Below are 22451 nucleotides of genomic sequence, written 5' to 3' on the forward strand. Positions count from 1 at the left end.
AAGAATGTAGTGTTCCTTAATTTTAAACTCTGGTATATAAAAAACAATTATGGTGCGTCATGATCAATTGTATACCATCTGAAATAATACAAGGATATTTTTTAAAACTCCTTAATATCTTATATAAACTATCATTTCCTACAGTTTGAGCATTTTACCTTATCCTATATTCCATTATAAATATGACTTCATCTGGTGAGTATTTTTTCCTTTGACATTTGAAGCGAAACTTACTAAAAGAATATTCAGTTCTCAAAAAAAAAAAAAGGTTAAGATACAATATCATCAGAGGTTTTAATATCATCAAAGATGCCACATCAAAATTAATAGAAATTTCTTGGTAATTTCTTATTTGTCAGGGAATAATATTTGCCAGTTTATTAGAAAAACCAACCTTAATAACTAAAAGAAATGCAAAGGATATATCAGTTGTTTAGTGTGGTGTTTTATTTTCTCTTTCATTTTATTAAAAATTAATAGAGATGTAAGCGCTGTTGAGAGGATTTAAAACCCATCAAATATACAAAATCTCAACTGAGGCGGCCTCTGGAGAAGGGTACGGATGATGTGGAATGACAGGCAGACGAATTTTGCATCATACACCCTTTCGCACTGTTAGGATCATCTACCTGTGGTGTTTTTTTTTCAGTTGGGGGGGGCTAGATAATTTTTAAATTTTCATTGAATGAAAAAAATACTGAAAAGGACAAAAGGTTTTTGCTTGAAGTCTTTTTCCAGGTTATCCCTGTTGTTTAATTTGGAGGCAAGCTATTGTATGCAAATGAGGTAGCACTGAAGAGAGTAACTTGGGTGGGGAATAGAAGGGCAGAATTGTTCTCTGGTGATTACTTTTTCCTAAGCATTTATGATTCCTAAACATTGATGTCAAAGAAGACATGCAATAAAGGTGGCACTAATGGTGAGGAGAGCTTTCTATGGAATAACAAGTAGATATGTATTTCATAAATTGTAAATAGTCATCAGTTGTTTAAAACTGGGCTGAGAACTTATGTTGTTCAATTCCTGAAGATGAATGAATTTTAGAGTTATATTGGATCTTAGAAGTCATCTAGTCCAGACCATAACTTACTAGATGAAGAAGCTGGATAGAATAATTAAATAAATTTGCTGTGGCCAACTAGTTTCTTAATAGCAGGTGCTAGATTTCAATCCAGAGTTCCATATCTTTGTTGGTTCCCCTTATAACCTCTATGTCATACTCAATACAAATACCTATAAAGCTACCATTGCAGTGCATGGTTCTTCCAACTGATTTAACAGCAACATCTAGACACACTTAGACTAAATAGAATGTATCTACAGTGTACATATTGGCAGTAACAGGTAGAAAGGTATATTATGTATGAAGTCCTTTTTCTCATGCATGAGGTAGGTTATATTACCCCCATTTCTGATTGTAGAAACTAGGATTCTGAGAGGTTAAAAGACAACTAAAGCATCTCAGGGCCAAGACGGGAGCCTCTATCTTTGGATTTTAGGTTCATTGTTCTTCCTACTATCCTATACTATCTCCCTGTACAAAGGCTTGCTTGGCAGAGACCTCATGAAATTAACCTTCTGGATTTATTTTTTTCTTGATTTATTAAAATTACAATAAGAAAAGACTTCTGAAATGAAATTGTCCCTGACAGAATTACAGATAAAAAAATTATATCTGCCATACGTCAGCTTGTCCAACCATTTACCTTCATGGTCCTTTTCCCAGGCTTACCTTGCCCAGGATTCTCATTTGTTCAGTGAGAGTTCTATTCCAGCAGTGGGGACTGGTAACATGACCCCCTCATGACTTAATCTCCACTATCATTTTAGCCTATCCAGATTATACACAGAAAGGATGATTCTCTAAAAATCTAAATTCAGGTAGGCTAATACTGTAGAGAGGCCTTCAAATATGGAAAGCAAAATGGGAGAGAAAACAATCAGTGAACTGACAGAACAGGCAGGTTTGGGTGGCTTTGCAATAGGGTTTTTAGTCATGGGCTGAAATCCATGTGTGAGTTGGGCTTTTCAGTAATTGTGGGGGCAGGAAGGGCTCGTGGGTAGCTCACTTGGTTAAGCATCCAACTCTTGATCTCAGCTCAGGTATTGATATCAGTGTTGTGAGTTCCAGCCCCACATTGGGCTCCATGCTGGGCATGAAGCCTATTTTAAAAAAAAATAATAATATAGTAATAATAATAATTGAGGGTGGGATAACCTAGAATGGGGAAAATTAGAACAAGGGGAATATTTAAAAGGCATTACAACTCTTAAGGAGTAGGGGTTGTTCTGTTGGCTGAATAGATGAAAAGGATTTCCAGATACTACAGCAGGAGACACAGCATCAATATTCAAATATAGAGCAACAATTTGGAAAAAGGAGAGAAAAAAATGACTTTGTATGCAGTATATATAATAGAATTAGTAGCTATATTATACATAAAATAGATATCAATTTGAAAAAGAAAAGTATTAAGTGTAATATACAGGAAAAGGGATATAAACAGATAATTTACGAAACAAGAAATGTGATATATAATGAATATATAGCAAAATACCCAGCTTCTCTAAAAACCAATTTGAATAATTGTGAAATACCATTTAACACTTCCTAAAATACAAAAAAAAAAAAAGTCATGATTTTTTAAAGGAATACTTATGTATATTGCTAGTGATAAGGTAAATCATTTAAATGGTCCTGGAAAATAATATGGCAAATGCATAGCAACTATGAAATTTTCCATACCTTTTTATCTATTAATGACACTTCTAGAAGTTAAAAAAAAAAAAAATTTAAAGGGTGCCTGGGTCACTTAGTCATTAAGCTTCTGCCTTCAGCTCAGGTCATGATCCCAGGGTCCTGGGATGGAGCCCCTGCTCAGCAGGGAGTCTGCTTCTCCCTCTCCCTCTGCCCCTCTGCTTATGCTTTCTCTCTTTCTCTATCACTCACTCTTTCTTTCTCAAATAAATAATCTTAATATAAATAAATACATAAATAAAAATTTAAAGATAGAAAAATACATGAAAGTGTTCATTGAAATATCATTTGAAATGGAAAATTAATCTAAATATATGAGCACTAGGCAGGTGATTAAAGTATACATCCATTCCCCCCTTGAGAAAATGTTATGTAGGCTTTTAAAATGCTATTATGAAAATATGTAATATGGAGACTATGGTTGTAATAAAATAATTTAGATAAGTAGAAAAATTTCTTTTATTCCTTATCACTGGTCAAAATCATACATGGATATAAAAAAGGAGAAGAATTAAAGTTGACCAAAATAAAACATTTTGATGGATTAATGCTATTATTATTCATAAACTTTCAGATTTTTCATCGTAATGTTTTATTTACACTAATATTTTTGCCCTTAAAATAAGTAAAACATATATTGCATTACATTGCATTGTATCTTTCGCTGAATATCACCTTTGTTTTTTAATTACATTTTCAACATTCTTTTGGTCAGTGTTAGCAGCACTGAGTATCTCAGTTTGCCTGGGGACTAAGGGAGTTCCCTGGACTTGAGACTTTCACGGCTTGAGCTGTAAAATCCCAGACAGACCTGAATGAATTGGTCACCCTAGATAATAGTGAACATCAAAATTTTCTTTTGTTTTTCTAGACCTAGCATTTTATTCGTGGGCTAAGCAACAGTTGAGATTATAATGTCTTTGTTATTTGCTATTAATAGATTTTAACCGGCATAATATGGTTATCTTGGATTTTAAACGACTTGTATTTTCTGTTTAAATTACTATCATATTTGAAAATTTGTAATGACAACACCTCTATTGCATACAGAATACCATAAGAGACAACAGCATTAGAAGCGACAAAGGGCATCTCATTCAATGTTTATCTTTGAAAATAGATTCACCGGTGGCACTGTGGATGTTTTGAAGGGGGAAAAAGAAAAAGAAAAAGAAAAACAACTCCGGCAAAATTTCCCAGTGGCTGCTACTGATTTACAGCTCAAGTTCTGTGTTGGTTCTCCCACGGGGATCTTTAAGACTTAGTACCCTTCTCCCTCTACTCACACCTTTGGTGCAACTTCACAAGTTCACTGGGGCATTTTTTCCTCTTAATAGTTAAAAAGTAAATCCTATTTGTTTGTTTCCCTCTTCTTTTAAACTGCTTCTATATTTGTATATTAAATGTCCCTTGGGAGAAAACTTTTCCAAAAAGAGCCTTTGGAAGAGCAACACATCATTCTATTCAGGTTTCCTAGTACCAGTATGAAGTAAAGCCAATCCAAGGAGTGTGTAAGTATGAACACTGATTACTCCAACACCTCACTCCCCACTGCAGGTCTGTCAACACCGTTTTCCATTAATCTCTGTGTGGTTGCAATCTCTTACTACTTCTACCCCTGCATTTTTGGAGTTTATTCCAAGAATGGATTTTAAAAATGGGCACTATGATAAATTTTCAAAGGTGCATCTGACTTGATCTGTATTAGAAACTGAGTCACTTTATATTTGAGTAAAAACTAATTTAATAATTAAAGTGTTTTTTTTTTTTTTCAGAAGTTAAGTGAATTAGCATTGCTATTTCTATATAAATTAATTGTCACTTTTCAGGGCATGTCAGTTTATTCTCCATCTACTATGTGTACATGTTCATAAGACCTTATAGTATTTAATGAAGAGATCCTTTTTAAGTATTGATAGCCACAAGAAAATTATACCATGTTTGATCTGTGTTAAAGAATCAAAGTCCAAGATCTTTGAATGGAACTTAGAATAAAAATGTAATTAGGTTACATCCCTGAAGTCTGATATATCTTTAAACAAGACTGCAAATGAAACTTTATTAGAGCTTCAAATGAATTATTTCATTGCCTTTTTTTTAAATTCATTTTTTTCCCCTTCTCTTTCATGTCTGTGTTACTGACATTGCTGCTGTATTTTACCTATCTTTTTCAGGGTGTTTTAATTATTTACTGCTTAACGAGTAGCACAGAGAGGAAGCCTCATTGAGAGGTGCTCTGCAGCTGCAGCGGGGTTTTCTTTTTCAAAGCTTTGCAAGGAGGTCTCGTACAGCTGCACCGAGCCGACAGGTCTTTGCCACACTGAATAAACTGTTCTGGAGGCAGTGTTTCCTCTGAGTGGCTGAGACGAGGCACTGCCCTAGAAACATCGCTTCAGAGCTACCACTGACCAAGGGTGAAACAGGTGCTGGATGAAAGTTGGATGTGAGCGGTTGCACTCGCGCCTTAAGTGGCTCTTCATACTGAAGAAGTGACACTGTTCCCTTTAGTTTTTAGTTTTAAAGCATTCCGTGTAGCAGGCTCAGTCATGTTCCCTCCAAATGGTAAATCTAAAAAAACCAAAAAAATAAAATAAAATAACCCAAAAAGAGAAAAGGGCATGAGAAGTTTCTGAATGCCTAGGAAGCACCAGGCACCCTGCACGGTGCCTCAGCTGTTTTAATGCCCTTTGCAGCCACACCCCGAGGCTGGCATTGTTACTCTTGGTTTAGAGCACTTAGAGAAATGGTGTGGGTGGCCCCGTTATGTCATGGTGTTCAGGTTCAAACCTTATTCTCTGCCTTTAAGGTCAAACATTGGACACAGTTTCTAAAAAGGGGTCACTTGAGAGAGTGAGGTCACTTGAGTGGGCCTTGCGCAGGCATTAACTCTGCCACCTACTTGGTGTGGGCAGAGGAAGAGGACCATTGAGGCTCATTTTCCTCATCTCTAGAATGTAGATACTAATACACATATATGTAGCAGCTACTGTTGTGCGAGGCTCACAGTGAGCGCTCAGCTGACATTGTTTTTCTCCCTCCATGCTCACCTGAATAGGTTATTTTCAGTTTGTTAGGTTTTCGTAATACCCCAAAGAGCACATGCTTATTGTCGATCAAAACAACGACGTATTGAGGAGACGTTAATATTCCCCGCACTCACCTCCATCCTCTGTAAGTTAATCAGTACTGATACTTTGGTATATATGCTTCCATACTTTTCTCTTTGCCCATATCAACTATACACACAATCAGAATGTGGTTTAAAATGATGAACAATATATAATTCAAGTAAGAATTACATTATTGATTAAGTCCAATGCAATATCATTCATTAGTTGATCTGATGTCAATACTGACGTTATTGCTTCTCAGACTTTTATACTTGTCAACACTTTTTACTTAGTATTTTAAGATGAGGTGGCAACGATTAAGGTAAAACAATTTATTATATGAGGGAAATAGTAAACTTTGTACACTCTACAATGGCTAGCATTTAGTCCTATTGTTTTACATTATACAAGTGCTTTCCATTTTTAAAAATTATTTAAGGAATTTTGACACTTACACACATTTAAAAACAAAGTTGCCTAATGCATAATCCTTAGAAATTGCAAAGCTTCGATAGAAACCATCTGAGGTTTATTATAGCAAAAGGCAGTCAAGCTTGTATACCATTTCCATCATAGACCACAGTTCACCTATCTAAAATTTAAAAAAACAATAATTAATATCAATCCCTTCAGAATATTTTAGAAGTGCAAGCAAATCTTCTGGGTTTTAAAAATTAACTTACTAGTGGGGTGCTTGGATGACTTAGTCGGAGTTAAGTGTCCAACCTGTGATTTTGGCTCAGGTCTTGATCTCAGAGTCCTGAGATCGAGTCCTGCATTGAGCACAGTGTCAGGTTTTGTACCAAGCATTGAGCCTGCTTAAGATTCTCTCTCTCCTCCTCCCTGTGTCCCAACCTTCTCTCCCTCTCCCACACTAAAAAAAAAAAAAAAAAAGGAACAAAAAACCAAAAGCAAAAAAAAAACACATTAATTCATTAGTATTGTCAACATCATTGATAGACCCTTGGTAAGTTTCTCCTGAACCTGTCTTCCTGGGATCCTCTTCATTGCCTGGTTTAGTGACTCATATTTTTTAATGGAGGCATTGTAGCATTCCTGCAATGTCCATCTGAAATCTTTGTTTAAAATGATAAAGAAATGATTCCATTTTTAGAAATAGCATCTTAAGTTTCTTCTAAGTATCCCAAAGTAGTTACTCAAAAGTTATGGGCACATTTTCCTCCTGGTTTATTAAGGATGCTGTTGAGTTACAGAACAAAATCTTTGTTTTTAGCATTCCATTTTGCAGTGGTGTGCATTGGGTTATAGTCAGAACAAATCTCCTCTGACAAGAGATAAACCCTTGCAAATGATAGTTTCCATTGGAAAGTGTGACAAGCCCTTAACTATTTCAGCATGTATAGCCATTATAATTATCATAATTGAATGTAAAAACCTAAAGATAATATAAATTGTTCATGCAGTTAAACTAAAATGGAAAGCAATGTCTTTTGTTTTTACAAAAGAGCGATAACATTTTTCTCTTTTTGTTGCTGTTCAATATTGCTCCTAGCAGATTTTATGTCTACATTGTATGGAATAGTAACTTAATGCCAAAGATGTCCAGTAGCTCCAGATTAAAATGTAATATAACATACATAAAGCTTTATTGTTCCTTTAGGTTGTTGTTTTAAGCTAAAGTGGAATATTTCCCTAAATTCCTCAACAAATGTGCACAATTTACCACTAAATATGCTTAAGACTTATACCAGTGCTTCTGAAGAAATAGGCCTTATGGACCTGTCAAATTATTTTCATGCAATTGTTTCTGGAGCATTATTTTTACTGGCAAATGTACAAGTTGATAGAAAAGGAAATAATTAGCTACTTTCAGAATTGCTGATGCATGGAACTAAAAGAAGCCAGTCTGTGCATCTTAGAGATTGTGACATTTTAAATTACCTGAATAATACTGGGAGCCATCTTTGGACATAATTAACACCTTGCCTAATTACTGTCAGGTCTAGACAGAGTCACACTTTATTTATGAAATATTATTTTATTCACACTTGCTTTCACCCTTATTATATTGCAAAGTTTAGATTTGTGTGCTGTTTTCTTAAGTGGAGCAACTTCTTTTTTTTTTTTCTTTTTTCTTTTCCCTCCCCCTTCAAGTAATCAATGCACTGCTGAATGAGTTCATTTTAATGCACTCAATCATGCCTCTAATGTTCGTAGCTTACGGGCGCAAGCATCAGTAATGCAGGAATGTTATATGGCTTTAGTTTGGGCCATTTCATAAAATATTCATGGAATCAAAAATGTGCATCAAAATAGCGGCTGGGAGAATTACATTTATGTTCCTGCTTTTATGGCAGCTTCACATTTAAACCCATTTGTGTTAATATCTAGTCAATCTTCCTACTTTAAAAAAAAACTAAAATGGGAGAGATCATATACATTCTCTTTTGCTTAATATTTGTTCTAGACATCTGCTGTGATACAACAAATATCTATAAACTTTCAGAGATGTTGTGCAGGGAAGAGGGGTAAGCAACAATTTGGATAATACCCAAATATATAAAATCTTATTTTCTCTACATAGCGTTTGTCTTAACATCCTACCAAGCATTTTGCAGTTTACCACATTGTTTGGGTTTTGTTTGTATTTTTCGAATAAATGGATGGATTTCTTGGATGTGTGGGCTTTAGGTAAAGTGAATCTACTTTGTAAGAGTTTTCTTTTAAGAGTGCACTTTCCTTCAGGTGAAAAGCTGTAAATGCATACCAACCTCCCTATTGTTTATGTAGATGTCCTGTAATTATTTCTAAGACAAACAAACAAGCAAAAACCCCAGAACCAAGGCTTAGTATATTTCCATCCATACCAGGAGACTTGTTTTATACACTTGTCGGTGTATCTCCTAAGTGCTTTCTGGTAGCACCTTGTATTATTGAGTGAAATGATTTCTGATGGTCTTGGTGGAGGACTTGACTCCCTCCCACAAAACATTTTGGCTCCATTTTCTTCCTCGAAATATTCACTTCACTTGAAATATTAGTGATGTCTCTGGATTTTTGCTTCGCATAGAACCATACATTCCAGGCATTTAGTTGAGCCCTAGTTGTCTTTACCGAGGTTCTTCCCGAGACCTTTGTTATTAGAGGGATGATGAAGATTTGCTTGTAATTCCTCCTGCCACTTGAGAAAGCTCACATGCCCCCAGAGACCTTTCCTATGGATGAATATTCCTGAAAGCTTCTCTTTTCTCTCTCATTTTCAGTTAACTTTTATTTTTGGGGTACCTTGTTGTAATTCTCTCTGCCCTCTTCTTCAATGGAAAACAATGTTACCACATGACAATTCCAGAGAAGGACAGTTGTCTAGACACTTGTCCTTCCACAAAATTCATTGTAGGATCTGGAAATCTCACCTGTTTCTGATATTTTAAAGTTTCTTTGGTAACAAAGAGTAGACTATATATGAACACTTTAAAGAAGTTACAACAGGATGCTGTAAGCCAAAATACTGGTTCATGATTTTCATTTATTTTTACATTTAGCTTTGTCAAAATGACCATTATAATGATGGCCTTTTGTAATATTTCTCTCAAGTACATTAAATTTGATTTTTTTCAGATAAAACAGGATACATTATGTCTTAATAAATATTTAGTCTTAATACTAATATCAGTCTTTACCCAGAAAGTAAGAAAATCTTTGAACTCCTATTCATAGTTGAAAATATAAATTAAATGGAAATCATTCCATTGTTAATCATGCTTAAAGGGAAATACTTGCATATTTAAATTACTATGCTCCCTTCATAGTATAGACTATATTTTAATATTTTAAAATCAAATATACCATATTATAATATGTGCTTTCAATTCTGACCAGCCTTCAGAAAGTGTAGCCAAGTCATTTGTGTGCTTATGATTATTTGGATCAAAACCTTGTTGGCTTCTGTACTCGTCTGTTTGCCACCAAATAAGTTTAGAAATACATTTTCCACATCTGAGAACGACTGGAAACACTACTGTCTCTGTTTAGGCACCTCGGTTTAAAATAGAATCCCCAGTGGCCTCATCTGTGGCAATGTGGTTAAGGAAGGGAAAGTGGATCCTAGATGTGGCCACAGCTGACTAAGTCTGGGGCACCCTAGGAATTCCAGGAGCCCCATGGATGTCACCACATGCTTTATGGGAAAGTAGGGAATTTAGATGCAGGATGCATTGCTGGTTATCCATCAGGCTCCTTCAGAAAGACCAATCAGAAGCACATTAGGGGCTAATATCTGTGCTTTTATGTTAGAAATTACCTGCAATTGCCTGAATAGAGTCAAAGAGTTATAGAACTGGAAAAGACCAGAAATCATACAGCTCTAACATTGTTTTTAACTTGAGAGATTTATGTCCGGAGAATGAAACTTACTTCACCCTTATTCCTGAGGCTTGGATTCTTGACCAGCACCTGGGGTGGTGGAACCAAGAGGCATGGGATTTTTATGATCCTGGATTTAAATCCTAAACATCCCTTTTTAGCTATTTAAGTCATTTAACCTTTGTGAGCCTCAATTTTCTCTTTAACGTAAAAGTTATGATAATATATACTTCAGTTTGGGGAAGGTTAAGTAAGATAATGTATGGGGGAAAAACTTTCCATCTTCATGAGCATCCAGTAGGCCTTCGGGAAAGAGTAATACCTTGTTCTCTTTCTCCCCAGCATCTTGGACCAGGCTCCTTTCTCATGAGAAACCTTAATTTTACTCTTCTGAGAGCTGAACCTTGGCCAATAATCATGAGCTAAGTAAGACACCAATATGAGCCCTCAAATCTTTAGTAAAAAATCAAACTTAACCTTATTCCAAGGTTGCTGGCCATAGTAACCAACTGAAACCAATGTCCCTGAAACCCCCTGTATTTCATTTCTGCTTAGACAGCCTGTCCAGGATGCTGAATAGCACCTGTAACACGAAGAGGAGTCTAGCTGTTAGGGAATACAAACCCCACTTTTTCTCTACTCTTCTCACCTTCATTCCTTTCTCCATTCTCTCTACCTCTCCTTTCCCTACTTTCTACCCTTCCCTTCCTCTCCCTGCCTCTTCTTTCTGCTCCCAGGTAGACCAGATCTTGGACATGGCCATCCGTTCTCATAATACTATATATATCTTTCTGCCTTATTTGCATCTCATTGTATTTAGTGGGTTATCCAAAGCTTCACCTCCTGGCTCTCCTCCTGGAAGTGTGAGTGAATCTTTTATTTTATAGCACACCTTTGGACCCTCTTTCTAACTGGCTGTTGTGTGTAACCACAGATGCCATTAGGTCCTTCCTAGTCTCCTTACAATCCCAATTTTTTTTTTTTTCTTTTTGGAGCTAACTGGTTTACGTACAGTTCCCTGTATCTATCTTTCCCTATTCACATGACCAAAGAGAAATATGTGCCTGTACTTTATGAGTAGATGGATGCTGGATGGGAAAGGAAAAAAAAAAGAACTCTGGTATACATTTTTCTAGGAATACAGAGCTATACTTTACAGGCAGAAATATAGTTAACAGAGGAAACATAACACACATATATGTCAGTGCTCCATTTGAGTTTTTAAAAAAACGAGGGTCATGGGTATTTGAGGAAAGGTGTTTCTGGTGAAAGGTGCTACAGGAAAGAGATGAGAAAGTATGCCTGCTATTGTGGGAAGTAAGAGAAAAATTGTGAGTTAAATGTGAAGATAGATTAGAACAGTGAACTTCAACCTTAAGTATTTGCATCAAAATGAAAAAGGATTGGGCATCATTTTAAAATAGCTTCTATCCTATATTTTTATTACAAAATAAACATATTTTGATGATAGAAACATTAGAAAATGCCAATAATCAGAAAGGAAATTGAAACCATCAGTCAACCAAGTAACGCTGATCATGCTTTGTAAATGTTTTCTGTTTTCCAATATTTTCACTTACCACAAACACCTGTCCATGTAATGAAATATTCTTGTATAGTATCATATTTATGGCTCTGTAGTCTTGTATCATGTGGAAATTTCATAAGATAAGTTTCTAAATGTCTCTGCTGTACACATTCCCCTCTCTGTGTGTATCCCAGCATCTATGCCCTCCTGCATGGTGCAACAGGGGCTCAGACTGGCCACGTCTCTACTCAGTGTTTTTAGAGGTTATTTACTGATTATCTACTTCTGTTTATTGTATTTCTCTGTGAATGCTGTTCTTACTTATGTGTATATACTTTACTACTTCAATACTAATTCTGACATCAAATTCAGGGCAAAAATAGGGGGAAATTATTTGGAAGAGTCATGGCAGTGGCTGCCATACTCTAGATTATCTAACCTGTGATACCTAATGAAACCTATTTGAGAAAATATGTTGAGCCTGATAAGACTTGCATAGGTTAATTTAATCAGCCGTGGTAATAGTGTCATAAAGACTCAACTACATTTTTTGCAGGAAGAATAAGTTATGCTTAGAGAATACAGTGTTCGGGTATTAAACATATATTGATCCATTTCTCACAATAACACCTTAAATAGTGTACACTATCATTCTATTTTGTAAAAGAATTAAACTCATGCACAGAAAGGGTAGGAATTAGCCTGAAACTGAACAGCGGAGAGGGTAAAGCTGGGATAAGCACCCAAGCTGTGTGCTTGGAGCCCGCACCAGTCTTAACCACTACTATTGGAATGCCCACATATAAGTGCCTTTCCAGTTGATTTCAGTGTAGGTAACTCCCAGTACCGTGAAAGCGTATTTACACTGCAGAGTATTGTGAGGATTTTCACAAGGCAGTTCACACATAGAATACAGTCCACAGCGTGGAACTGCACACTACTCTTCCAGAAACAGGCTTGCTCGTAGTTCAAGGAGTGAAATGACTGAAAGCTAATTTGGAGTTCTGGCTTTGAGACGATATATTTTGAATTGTATTATAAAATATAATCCTGAAAAGCAGTTAAGTTGTATTTTAATTACTAAAGATGAAACAGAATATACAAATGCCTGCATAATAATTGAATTTAAAATTTGGAACAGACGCCTCCTTTCTTAAGGTAACTGAATCTTCTTGGGAATGAAAGAGGTGCTGTCTGTTGAAAAGCAGTGTAGGAAGGTAGTGGAGAGCATGGGTTCTGAACTCAGACTGCCTGGATGTACAGAGCCACTAGCCGTGCAACCATGGGCAAAAATCCTAACCTCACTTTCTCATCTGTAAAAATGGGGTCATAGCAATCCCTGTTTCACAGGATTGTTTTGAAGATTCAATGAGAAATTCATACAAAGCATGTAGCACCTGACCTTACGTACATAATGTCAAATAAAGATCAGCTAACAGCACTGCTATTAATAATTATTACTGGGTTTTCACCCCGTTTCTAAACATGCGTAATCCTCTACTTGCCAAGACACATCCAGCAGGTGTTCATCCGAAATCATCGCTGAATCTGAGGTCCAGATTGAGATCGCTCCTTTCCCAGCTTATGTCTTCTTCATCCTTAGAAATGCTTGACTGTATTCCATGGTCTCCACCCCCCTTTAATAGTAAAACACAAGATGTATACAAAATTTTTGAAAATGTGCTCTGGCCTGTGGTTTATATTTATGAATGGCTTTTATTCTTCAGGTCAGCTTCTGGAAGCTGCTGAGCATTATGAAGCATTCCATCAGTTGACGCAAGGGCGGATATGGAAGGACGAGACAGGCCGCTTTCTCAACTTGTTGGCCTGTGAGAGTCTCCTGAGGACATACAGATTACTCTCAGACAAAATGCTGGAAAATAAAGAATACAAACAGGCCATCAGAATTCTAATAAAAGCTTCTGAAATAGCCAAAGAAGGTGGGTGGAAAAGAACACTCTCGCATAGCTTCCTTTAATGGGCAGACACTGCTTCTCCCAAGAGTGAAGTAAACCTCGTCAAGTGTTTGGGTGATTATTTCCTATGAAATGCAAAGACAAATGCCATCAATATACTTTCAGACTTCACTGTAAAACAGAGGTGCCTTAGTGCTGACAACAAGAAACCCATTAATTTCCTGAAAGCTTTATCTCCAAAATTATAAGCCTCTGGGAGTAGCATTATAAAACAATGAACCTATAATGACAAGGTAAGGTCATTTGCAAAAGTTAAGGGTGTGTGTCTCTGTGTGTGATTGAGGGTGTATATTTCTCTCAATCTGAGAGACCTCTCAATGTTTGTAAGTCCTTATGGTCAGGTAAGGGAAGATAATGATAAATATTTAGTTAGGAGTAACAGAAAAATAGAACTCTGGTATATTTTGGACGCTTGCCTGTCAAAGTGTGGCCTTTGCACTGGTAGCATCAGCGTCACTAGAAGCTCATAAGAAAAGCAGCATCTCAGGCTCCACCCCAGACCTCCTGACTCAGAATCTGCAGGTTAGGAAGCACTCCTGGTGATTCATATGCACATTTACAGCAGTAAAAATGCTTTCATTTTTTCATTTCAATATTTCCCTCAATATTCTATATCATGTGTATATGTGTAAAATATAAAGAAAAAATTTGGAGCATATACTCATAAGCTTTTACTTTGTAAAATGTAAAGGTATTTTATTACCATTATTTATCAAAAGAGTTGACTTTTTATGAAGGAGAAAAAGAAACTATGCTCCTTAAAGTGTATTAGTTCAGGATATATTTAATTGATTGGTTTATCAAGTAACATACGGTTTATTTGGAATAAGCGAGACTGAATTTCTGGCTGTGATTTTAATTTTCTAAAGAGTTAAAGTAAACATCTTAGCTTATTCTCTCCGTTACTTCTTTTTAATGATATTATAATACTTATAGGAAATCATCCTCATTGAAAGATGTATCCCACTGAATGAACTGCTTTTGAATGACTGGTGATCTAGTACCTTCCCCAAAGGGGTAAACAGTCACATGAATAGTTAGCCCTTAGATCAATTTCAGCAGCTAACTTTAGTCAGATGGAAGGTTATGTGGATTTTCCATAGAAAGTAATGTATTAATTAGGAAAAAGGTATTTTGCTTTAGGTTCACATTTGCTAAATTGTAAGGTAGTTTATAAAGAAAAAAGGCTCCGAGGATGTCTTCACACAGTCAGAGCCTGCCAGACAGTCTCCTTTTAAAAGTGTCTTTTACTTTTCAAAGGACAGATAAGGAGAACAGGAGAAATCTTATGCTAGGATAATTTTTTAAATATCTTTTAAAGGTGATAAATATTTGCCCTGCGTTTCCTGTATAACAAAGTAGATAGGTTAAGGGATCACACAGTATCTTACAAGAGCTCTGACAACAGCTGAATGCCCTGGGACAAAGTATTTCTTCTTGCCAGTATGTCTTACTTTAGTTAAGGAGACTGAAGCAGCAAACTGATGATTGCCTGCCTAATGAAGCATGCCTCCCACCCTGGTTTGCATAACATTTAAGGAGTCCTGACATACACTGTGGCCCAACTCCTTTACTAGGGCACTTGGTTTAATGCACAAGGATAACACTGGCCATGCAGTGGTCTCATCTTTTGATTATTCTATTTATTTTCATTTTTCAGTCATTCATTGGTCTTTAGTATAGTCTCAAAGCTGTACAACCAAAACACTAATGCGAAACTCAGTAGAAGTCACTCTCCATATTCGACTTTCCCTCTCCCCTAATAGCTATTATGTTAACTTCTGTCTCCTTGGATTTAACTATTCTGGAAAGTTCATATAAATGGAATCACATAATGTGTGTCCTTTGTGTCCAGCTACTTTCACTTAGCATAATGTTTTCAAGGTTCATCCATCTTATAGCATGTATTACTACTATATTCCTTTTTTATGGCTGAATAATATTCCATTGTATGGTTATGTCATATTTTCTTTATCCATTCATCAGTTGATGAACATTTATGTTTCTCCCACCTTTTGTCAATTATGAATAATGCTACTATGAACATTTGTGTACAAGTTTTAAGTCTTTTGTCTCCAGACCTAGAAGTGGAATTGCTGGGTCATAGGGTAACTCTATGTTTAACTTAAGGAAGAGATGACATAGAGTTTTCTAAAGTAGCTGTCCCATTTTACATTCTTCCCAGCAATGTGTAAGGGTTTCAGTTCTTCCATAAGCTTTCTCACCAGCACTTGTTGCTGTCCTTCTTTTTGTTTATAGCCATCTTATTAAGTATAAAATGGCACTACACTGTGGATTTAATTTGTATTTCCCTGTTAGCTAATGATGTTGAACATCTTTTTATGGGCGTATAGCTCAATTGCATAGCTTCTCTGTAGAAATGTCTATTCAGATTCTTTGCCCATTTTCAAGTGGGTTGTCGATTTATTATTGAATTGTTTTAAGTATTGATGTATTCTAGGTGCAAGTTCTTCATCCGAGATATGACTTGAAAATAATGGTTTTCTTTTCACTTTCCTTTGAAGTACAAGTTTTTGATTTTGGTGAAGTCCAAAATAATTTATTTTTTTGTTTTGTTGTTTGTGTTTTTGGTATTATAACTAAGAAGGCTTCTACAAATCCAAGGTCTTGAAGATTTACTCCTACATTTTATTCTGTTTTATACAATTTTAACTCCTATATTTAATTAAGTCTATAGTCTGTTTTTTTAAGATTTTATTTATTTATTTGACAGAGGCGCCCCTATAGTCTATTTTTAAGTGTGTGTGAAGGGGAATATGATAAAGGTCCAACTTTATGTTTTCCATGTGGATATCCAGCTGTCCCAGTACTATTTGTTATACATACACTATTCTTTTCCAATAATTTGTCTTAGGACCCTCATCAATAATTAATTGCCCATAAATGTGAGGGTTGTTTTCTGGACTGTCAAGTCTATTGTAGTGATCTATGTATCTGTCCTTATTCCACTACCACATATTCTTGATTATTGTAGTTGTGTAGTAAGTTTTGAAATTAAGAAATGTGAGTCCTCTACTATCCTTTTTCAAGATTGTTTTGACTATTCTGCATCACTTGCATTTCCACATGAATTTTAGGATTACCTTGTACATTTCTGCAGAAGGGACAGCTGGAATTTTCATAAGGATTGAATTGAAACTGTCAAGAAATTGGGAGAATACTGCTACCTTAACACTAAGTTTTCCAATCCATGAGTATTGGTTATCTGTCCATTTATTACATATTTTATTTCTTTCAATGATGTTTTATAATTTTTAGTATATACAGCTTGCCCTTTTGTTAAATTTATTTCTAACAGTTTTTTTCTGATGCTATTAGAAATGAATTTTTTTCTTTCATTTTCAGATTTTTCACTACTTGAAGGTAGAAATAAAATTAAGTTTTGTACCCCTGAGGATAAAAATATATGTTTATATAAAAAAAATAAAAATTTAAAAAAAATAAAAAAATATATATGTTTATAAAAAATAAAAGAAAAAAAAATTAACTTTTGTATGTTGATCTTGTATCCCCTGAATATGTTTATTTGCCTTAACGGTTTTTTGTGGATTCTTTAGGATTTTTCCAGGTATAATATTGCGTTATCTGCAAATATAACTTAACTTCTTCCTTCCTGATCTCGGTGCCGAGTGGGGACAGAATATACAACCCACAAAACCACTTTGGCATTAAGAGAATTTGAGTTAAAATCACTTGAAAAACAACAGAGATATAAGAAGGGTATGTAATCTCCCCTTTTCCTCCTGAAGACACGAGATTAGAAACTGCCCTCCCTGTGCCACAAGAAAAGACACATTCTTCTATGAAAAGTCAGAGCCAAGAGACTTCTGTACAGACTTTACTAAAATCATCTTTATTTTCCTTTAGTCTCCCTGCATTGCTTACTTACTTTCCCACAAGCGCCTCCCTTTGTTCCATCCAATACTGAAGCATGTAGATTTCACAGTTGCTTTGGCTCCTCATTCCTTATGAACGTTCCCATGTCACCTAATACGCAAATTGGTGTGTTTTTTTCTTCTATTAATCTGTCTTAAGTCAATTTAATTCTCGGGCCCAGCCAAAAAGCCCTTAGCAGTTCAAGTCTGCCTCCTTTGTAGTGTCTTTACAATGCCATTGTTTTTCTGGACTGACTGCGCGAGCTAGAACTTCCAGCACAGCGTTAAATAGAATTGATTCCGGTATACGTCTTTGTCTTCTTCCTGATCTTAGGGTGAAAGCTCTCAGTCTTTTGCCAATTAAGAATAATGTCAGCTGTGGGATTTTTGTAGATATTCCTTAATGTTATTAAGTTCTCTTCTAAGTTTGTTGAAGATGTTTATCATGCAAAAGATTAGATTTTGTCAAATACTTTTTCTCCATCTATTAAGATGGTCATTTGGTTTTTAGCCTTCCTATTCATATGGCATATTACTTTGACTGATTTGCATATGTTGAATCAATCTTGCATTCCTGGGATAAATCCCATTTGATCGTGGTACATAATCCTTTTTATATGTTGCTGGATTCACTTTGCTAATTATTTTGTTGAGGCTTTTAGTATCTATATTCATAACAGATATTGGTTTGTAGTTTTCTTATGATGTCTTTATCTGGTTTGATGTCAAAATAATACTGGCTTCATAGAATGATTTCGGAAGTGTTTTCTCTTAATTTTTGGAAGAGTTTATGAAAAATTGGTATTGATTATTCTTTCAATATTTGGTTGAATTCCCCAGGGAAGCCCTCTGGGCCTGGGATTTTCTATGTGGAAAACGGTTTGATTACTAATTCGTTTGATTACTAATTCCATTTCTTTACTTGTGGATTTATTCTGATTTTTTCTTCTTGAGTCAATTTCAGTAGTTTATACCTTTCTAGTAATTTGTCTATTTCATCTAGTTTATCTAATTTGTTGGTATAGTTGGATAATATTCCCTAATAGTCCTTTTTATTTCTCTAAGTTCTATAGTGATCTTTCCTCTTTTGTTCCTGATTTAAGTAACTTGAGACATCTCTCTTTTTTCCTTGTTCAGTCTAGCTTAAAGGTTTGTCAATTTTGTTGACCTTTCCATGAAACAATTTTTAGTTTTGTTGACTTTCTCTATTGTTGTTCTATTTTACTTATTTCCAGTCTAGTCTTTATTATTTTCTTCCTTCTGCTTCCTTCAGATTCAGTCAGTTCTTCTTTTTCTAGTTTTAGAAGGTGAAAAGATGTTCCTTATTTTTAAAAATAGGTATCTATAGCTATACAGTATGCACTGCCTGGATCCCGTTAGTTTTCATTGTTGTTTTGTTTGTTTGTTTTCATTCATTTCAAAGTATTTTCTGGTTTACCTTCTGAGTTCTTCTTTGACCTACTTGTTATTTAGGAATATGTTTAATTTCCACATACTTGTGGGTCTCCCATAAGCTTTGTTATCAATTCCCAATTTCATTTTCTTGTGAATACCATTTTCTCAGTTGGATCTACTACCTTGACAGCAGTACTTAATATTGAAACCTGCTTTTTTCTTTTTACCCCCCACTTAGCACTCTCAATTCCCCTTGCCCTGCTGTATATATTTTTTTCTACCAGAGTACTTATCACCATACAATTTACCACAAAATTTATTATGTTTATTATTTATTTTGTATGTCTTTCTGTCCCTTTCCTCTAAAATGTAAGCTCTCCAAGGACAGAAAATGTTTCTGATTAGTGGTGTATTCCAAGTGCTTAGAGCTGTGCCTGAAACAGAATAGGTCCTCAATAATATTTAGTGAATTAATGAATTAGTGAATATATGTTAGCCAAATAACGAATGAAGTTTTAAGATATATTTTAACGAAACATTTGAGTTATTCCCAAACACATTGTCTCTACCTATTAGACCCCTATGATGACCCCTTCTTTATAGTCTCTACAGACATACCAGTATAAGAATGGACAATTTAGGTCTTGAAAATGAAACACCATATTTCCTTTAACCTGAATGATTATTAAATCATTAAAGCCAATACTAATTTAACCCACCCAAATAAACTACACAATAATATAAATAGTATTTTGCCTTTTTTCCTTTGGTATATGTGTTATTCAACTTTAATAATGCTGACATTTCCCTCCATTATTTTATGCTTTCACTTTATCTTAATTTTGTTTCATTTAGGAAGCAGGAGAAGTTCTTGGGCTTAAATCCTATTTTAAAACTAATATTTAGTGTGACTCAACTGTTTCAATTAGCTGCCTCTAAATCTATCAACAAGGGTCGATTTTTCTTTTCTTTGCTAGGCTGCCCTTTACATAAAATTGGATGCAAATGGTGATACTAAATCAGTACATGACACTGTTAGTACTTTAACACAGTTACAACATTTAATAGAGCAACTACAACTTATAAATAATCAACTTTTAAATATGCAAGAGGCAACTTCCCGTCATAACCTCTCCTTCCTACCCCATTCTCCCCTTCCCTAGGTCCATCCTTATCCTCAGCACTTATAAACCTATAGCAGAGAAGAAGTTAAGGCCCAGATAAATTGTAAGAGTTAAAAATCCCCAGGCTGGATCATTGGCACCATCATCTCTGCTGAAGTGAGATTTTCAGGGTATAATTCTCCGCAATCATGAAATTGGTTGAGAATAATAACAATACTGTCACTGGCATTTGCCATCCTGTTTTCCTGTAGTGTTTCAGTTGAGCCACTGCCTCACAAGTGGTAATTCAGTGAGTTGTGAGAGAAACGCAGTGTGGAGAATTGTTAGCTCCTGCTGATATCCATCATGGCTGGAACACAGAGTTCAGACATCTAAAGGAGGCGGGAGTGGGGGGTGGGGAGGTGTAGATCCTCAGGCATTTGTATTACGCAGGAGTTAGGTAACACTGAAAGCCAAAAAGTAGAAAGAGGATAGTATTCTTTTCAAAACTAAGAGCCTTCAATGGTCTGGTAAGTCTGTTTACATATATTTAGTATATAAATGTGAAAACGTGTGTATTTATAGATGGTATGAGATCTGTCTTAATGAAGCACCTTACACATCTACACATATTGCTTTGGAAAGAAGATTTTGATAATTCCTGGAACAAAACACATTCAAAGAAATTAGAAAGTCTACACAGTTCCTTTGAAAAGATGATGAAAAGCATTACTAGTCATTAGCAAAGACAAAATGTGTTTGGATTTCAAAATACACATGGGATGTTGTACCAAGAAGGCAAGGTGTCAGTCATTTTCACCCCAGGTTTTAACCGATAGCTTTTAAATTAAACCTAATCAAAACAATAATTCCTTAATTTGCTAATTATCTGCCCTGTTAGAGACTTGCCCGAATGTCCCTTTCTCCATGTATATGTTTGTGCACCCTGTAAAGCTGGTACCCTTTATCAGTTATTCCATGTCTGTAGCAGCAGCTATGCTGCATGACTGTGAGCCTTTACATAGTGGACTAGTGTAGAAACCACATATGCATCTCAAAATGATGATATCAAGCTGAATATGTAGAGGGAAACTCCTCTTACTTACACTGCTAATGCACTATAGTCGAACATTTATGAGTCACGTAATTTATTTTAACATCAGCCTTTTAAGATCAACACACAGTGAAGTTTCAGGGATTGTTCATAAGTCTGTACACTTTGTTACAACTTTCTGCTGTCTTAAAAAGCAAAAATTCTGTTCCTTGTAGTAAATCAGTTTCTTTCATGCCATGACAATTTTTCTACATTTTCAACTTTAGGAAGTGACAAAAGGATGGAAGGAGAAGCTTCCTACTACTTGGGCTTAGCATACCTAGCTGCTGAAGAGTATGAAACGGCATTAACAGTAAGTTGAAGTAAACTTTTAATCATTGCCATTTTTAATGTTTACTATATTGTATTTATTTTACTTCATATGTTGTTATAAAACCAACAGAAATGGGTAGTCCTCTACCTTTCTATAGAGACCAAAGCAGAATAGCAGTTCTAGAAGAAGAAAAAAATTGGTTTTATTGCTTATGGTAGGCAGTATGTAATCAATTACCAAGAAGTGCTTTAGGATACATAAAAGTTAAATATGTGGGGTAATGTGACCATCTACACTCATTCCCATATCATTGAGGATAGACTTGGGTTAAATGATGGCAAAAAGTAAAAAAAAAAAAGAAATGAAATGAAATGAAAAATTATAAACTTATAATAAATAATCATAAATAAATTATTAAAAATAAATAAAAATCATAAGCTTGTGATTTGGGAAATTTTGCTTGGAAAAGACTGTGTTTATGCAGTCGAGTGAATTGCATTGCTATGGACCTTTATGGGGGGAGGCAGCAAAGATGGAGAGCACTGTTGATTCCGATCTGAGAAGTAGCCTGCTCCATGATGAAAATCAGTGTGTGTCTATTTTATGACCAAAGTTCTGGTGTTTGGCTAAAAAACAAACAAAAAAATGTCCGGGCTATCTTTTCTGTATTATAACAGAAATCATTTTTTTCTTTCACTTTTCTCTTAGCTCTAATATAGTTCAAGTGTAGTTTCCCATTTCACGTATATCTCTCATAATCATTTTATCTGATATACAGTATTGGCTTTATCTTCAGCTTCGAGGATTTTGCATTTGCTATTTTAGATAGTCATGCCAAGGAGGATTCATCATGGGAAATAGATTGTTCTAGATGACTCATCTGCTTACTAGTTTTTGGTTAATGACATACATTCGGCAATGCTGTGTTCCAGGGAACACAGAAGCCAGCAGTTCCTTTTAGCAGCTACTTTAATGAGAAGGGCCAACTTGAGAAC

The 22451-nt window shown here is 35.3% G+C and overlaps 1 protein-coding gene across 6 annotated transcripts in view; it reads left to right on the forward strand.

Annotated features, from left to right (window-relative positions):
* The window catches only part of TTC29 (tetratricopeptide repeat domain 29), a 233524-nt gene that overhangs the window by 73339 nt on the left and 137734 nt on the right, over nt 1–22451 (forward strand). For all 6 annotated transcript variants that reach the window (XM_004758024.3, XM_004758023.3, XM_004758026.3 and 3 more), the window contains 2 exons: nt 13447–13659; nt 21410–21495. In XM_004758024.3, coding sequence (XP_004758081.1) covers nt 13447–13659; nt 21410–21495 — 299 coding nt within the window. The remainder of the gene's footprint in view (nt 1–13446; nt 13660–21409; nt 21496–22451) is intronic.

This window comes from Mustela putorius, unplaced genomic scaffold (assembly GCF_011764305.1).
Source record: "Mustela putorius furo isolate JIRA1106 unplaced genomic scaffold, ASM1176430v1.1 tig00000242_pilon_pilon_pilon, whole genome shotgun sequence".
NCBI classification, from domain to species: domain Eukaryota; kingdom Metazoa; phylum Chordata; class Mammalia; order Carnivora; family Mustelidae; genus Mustela; species Mustela putorius.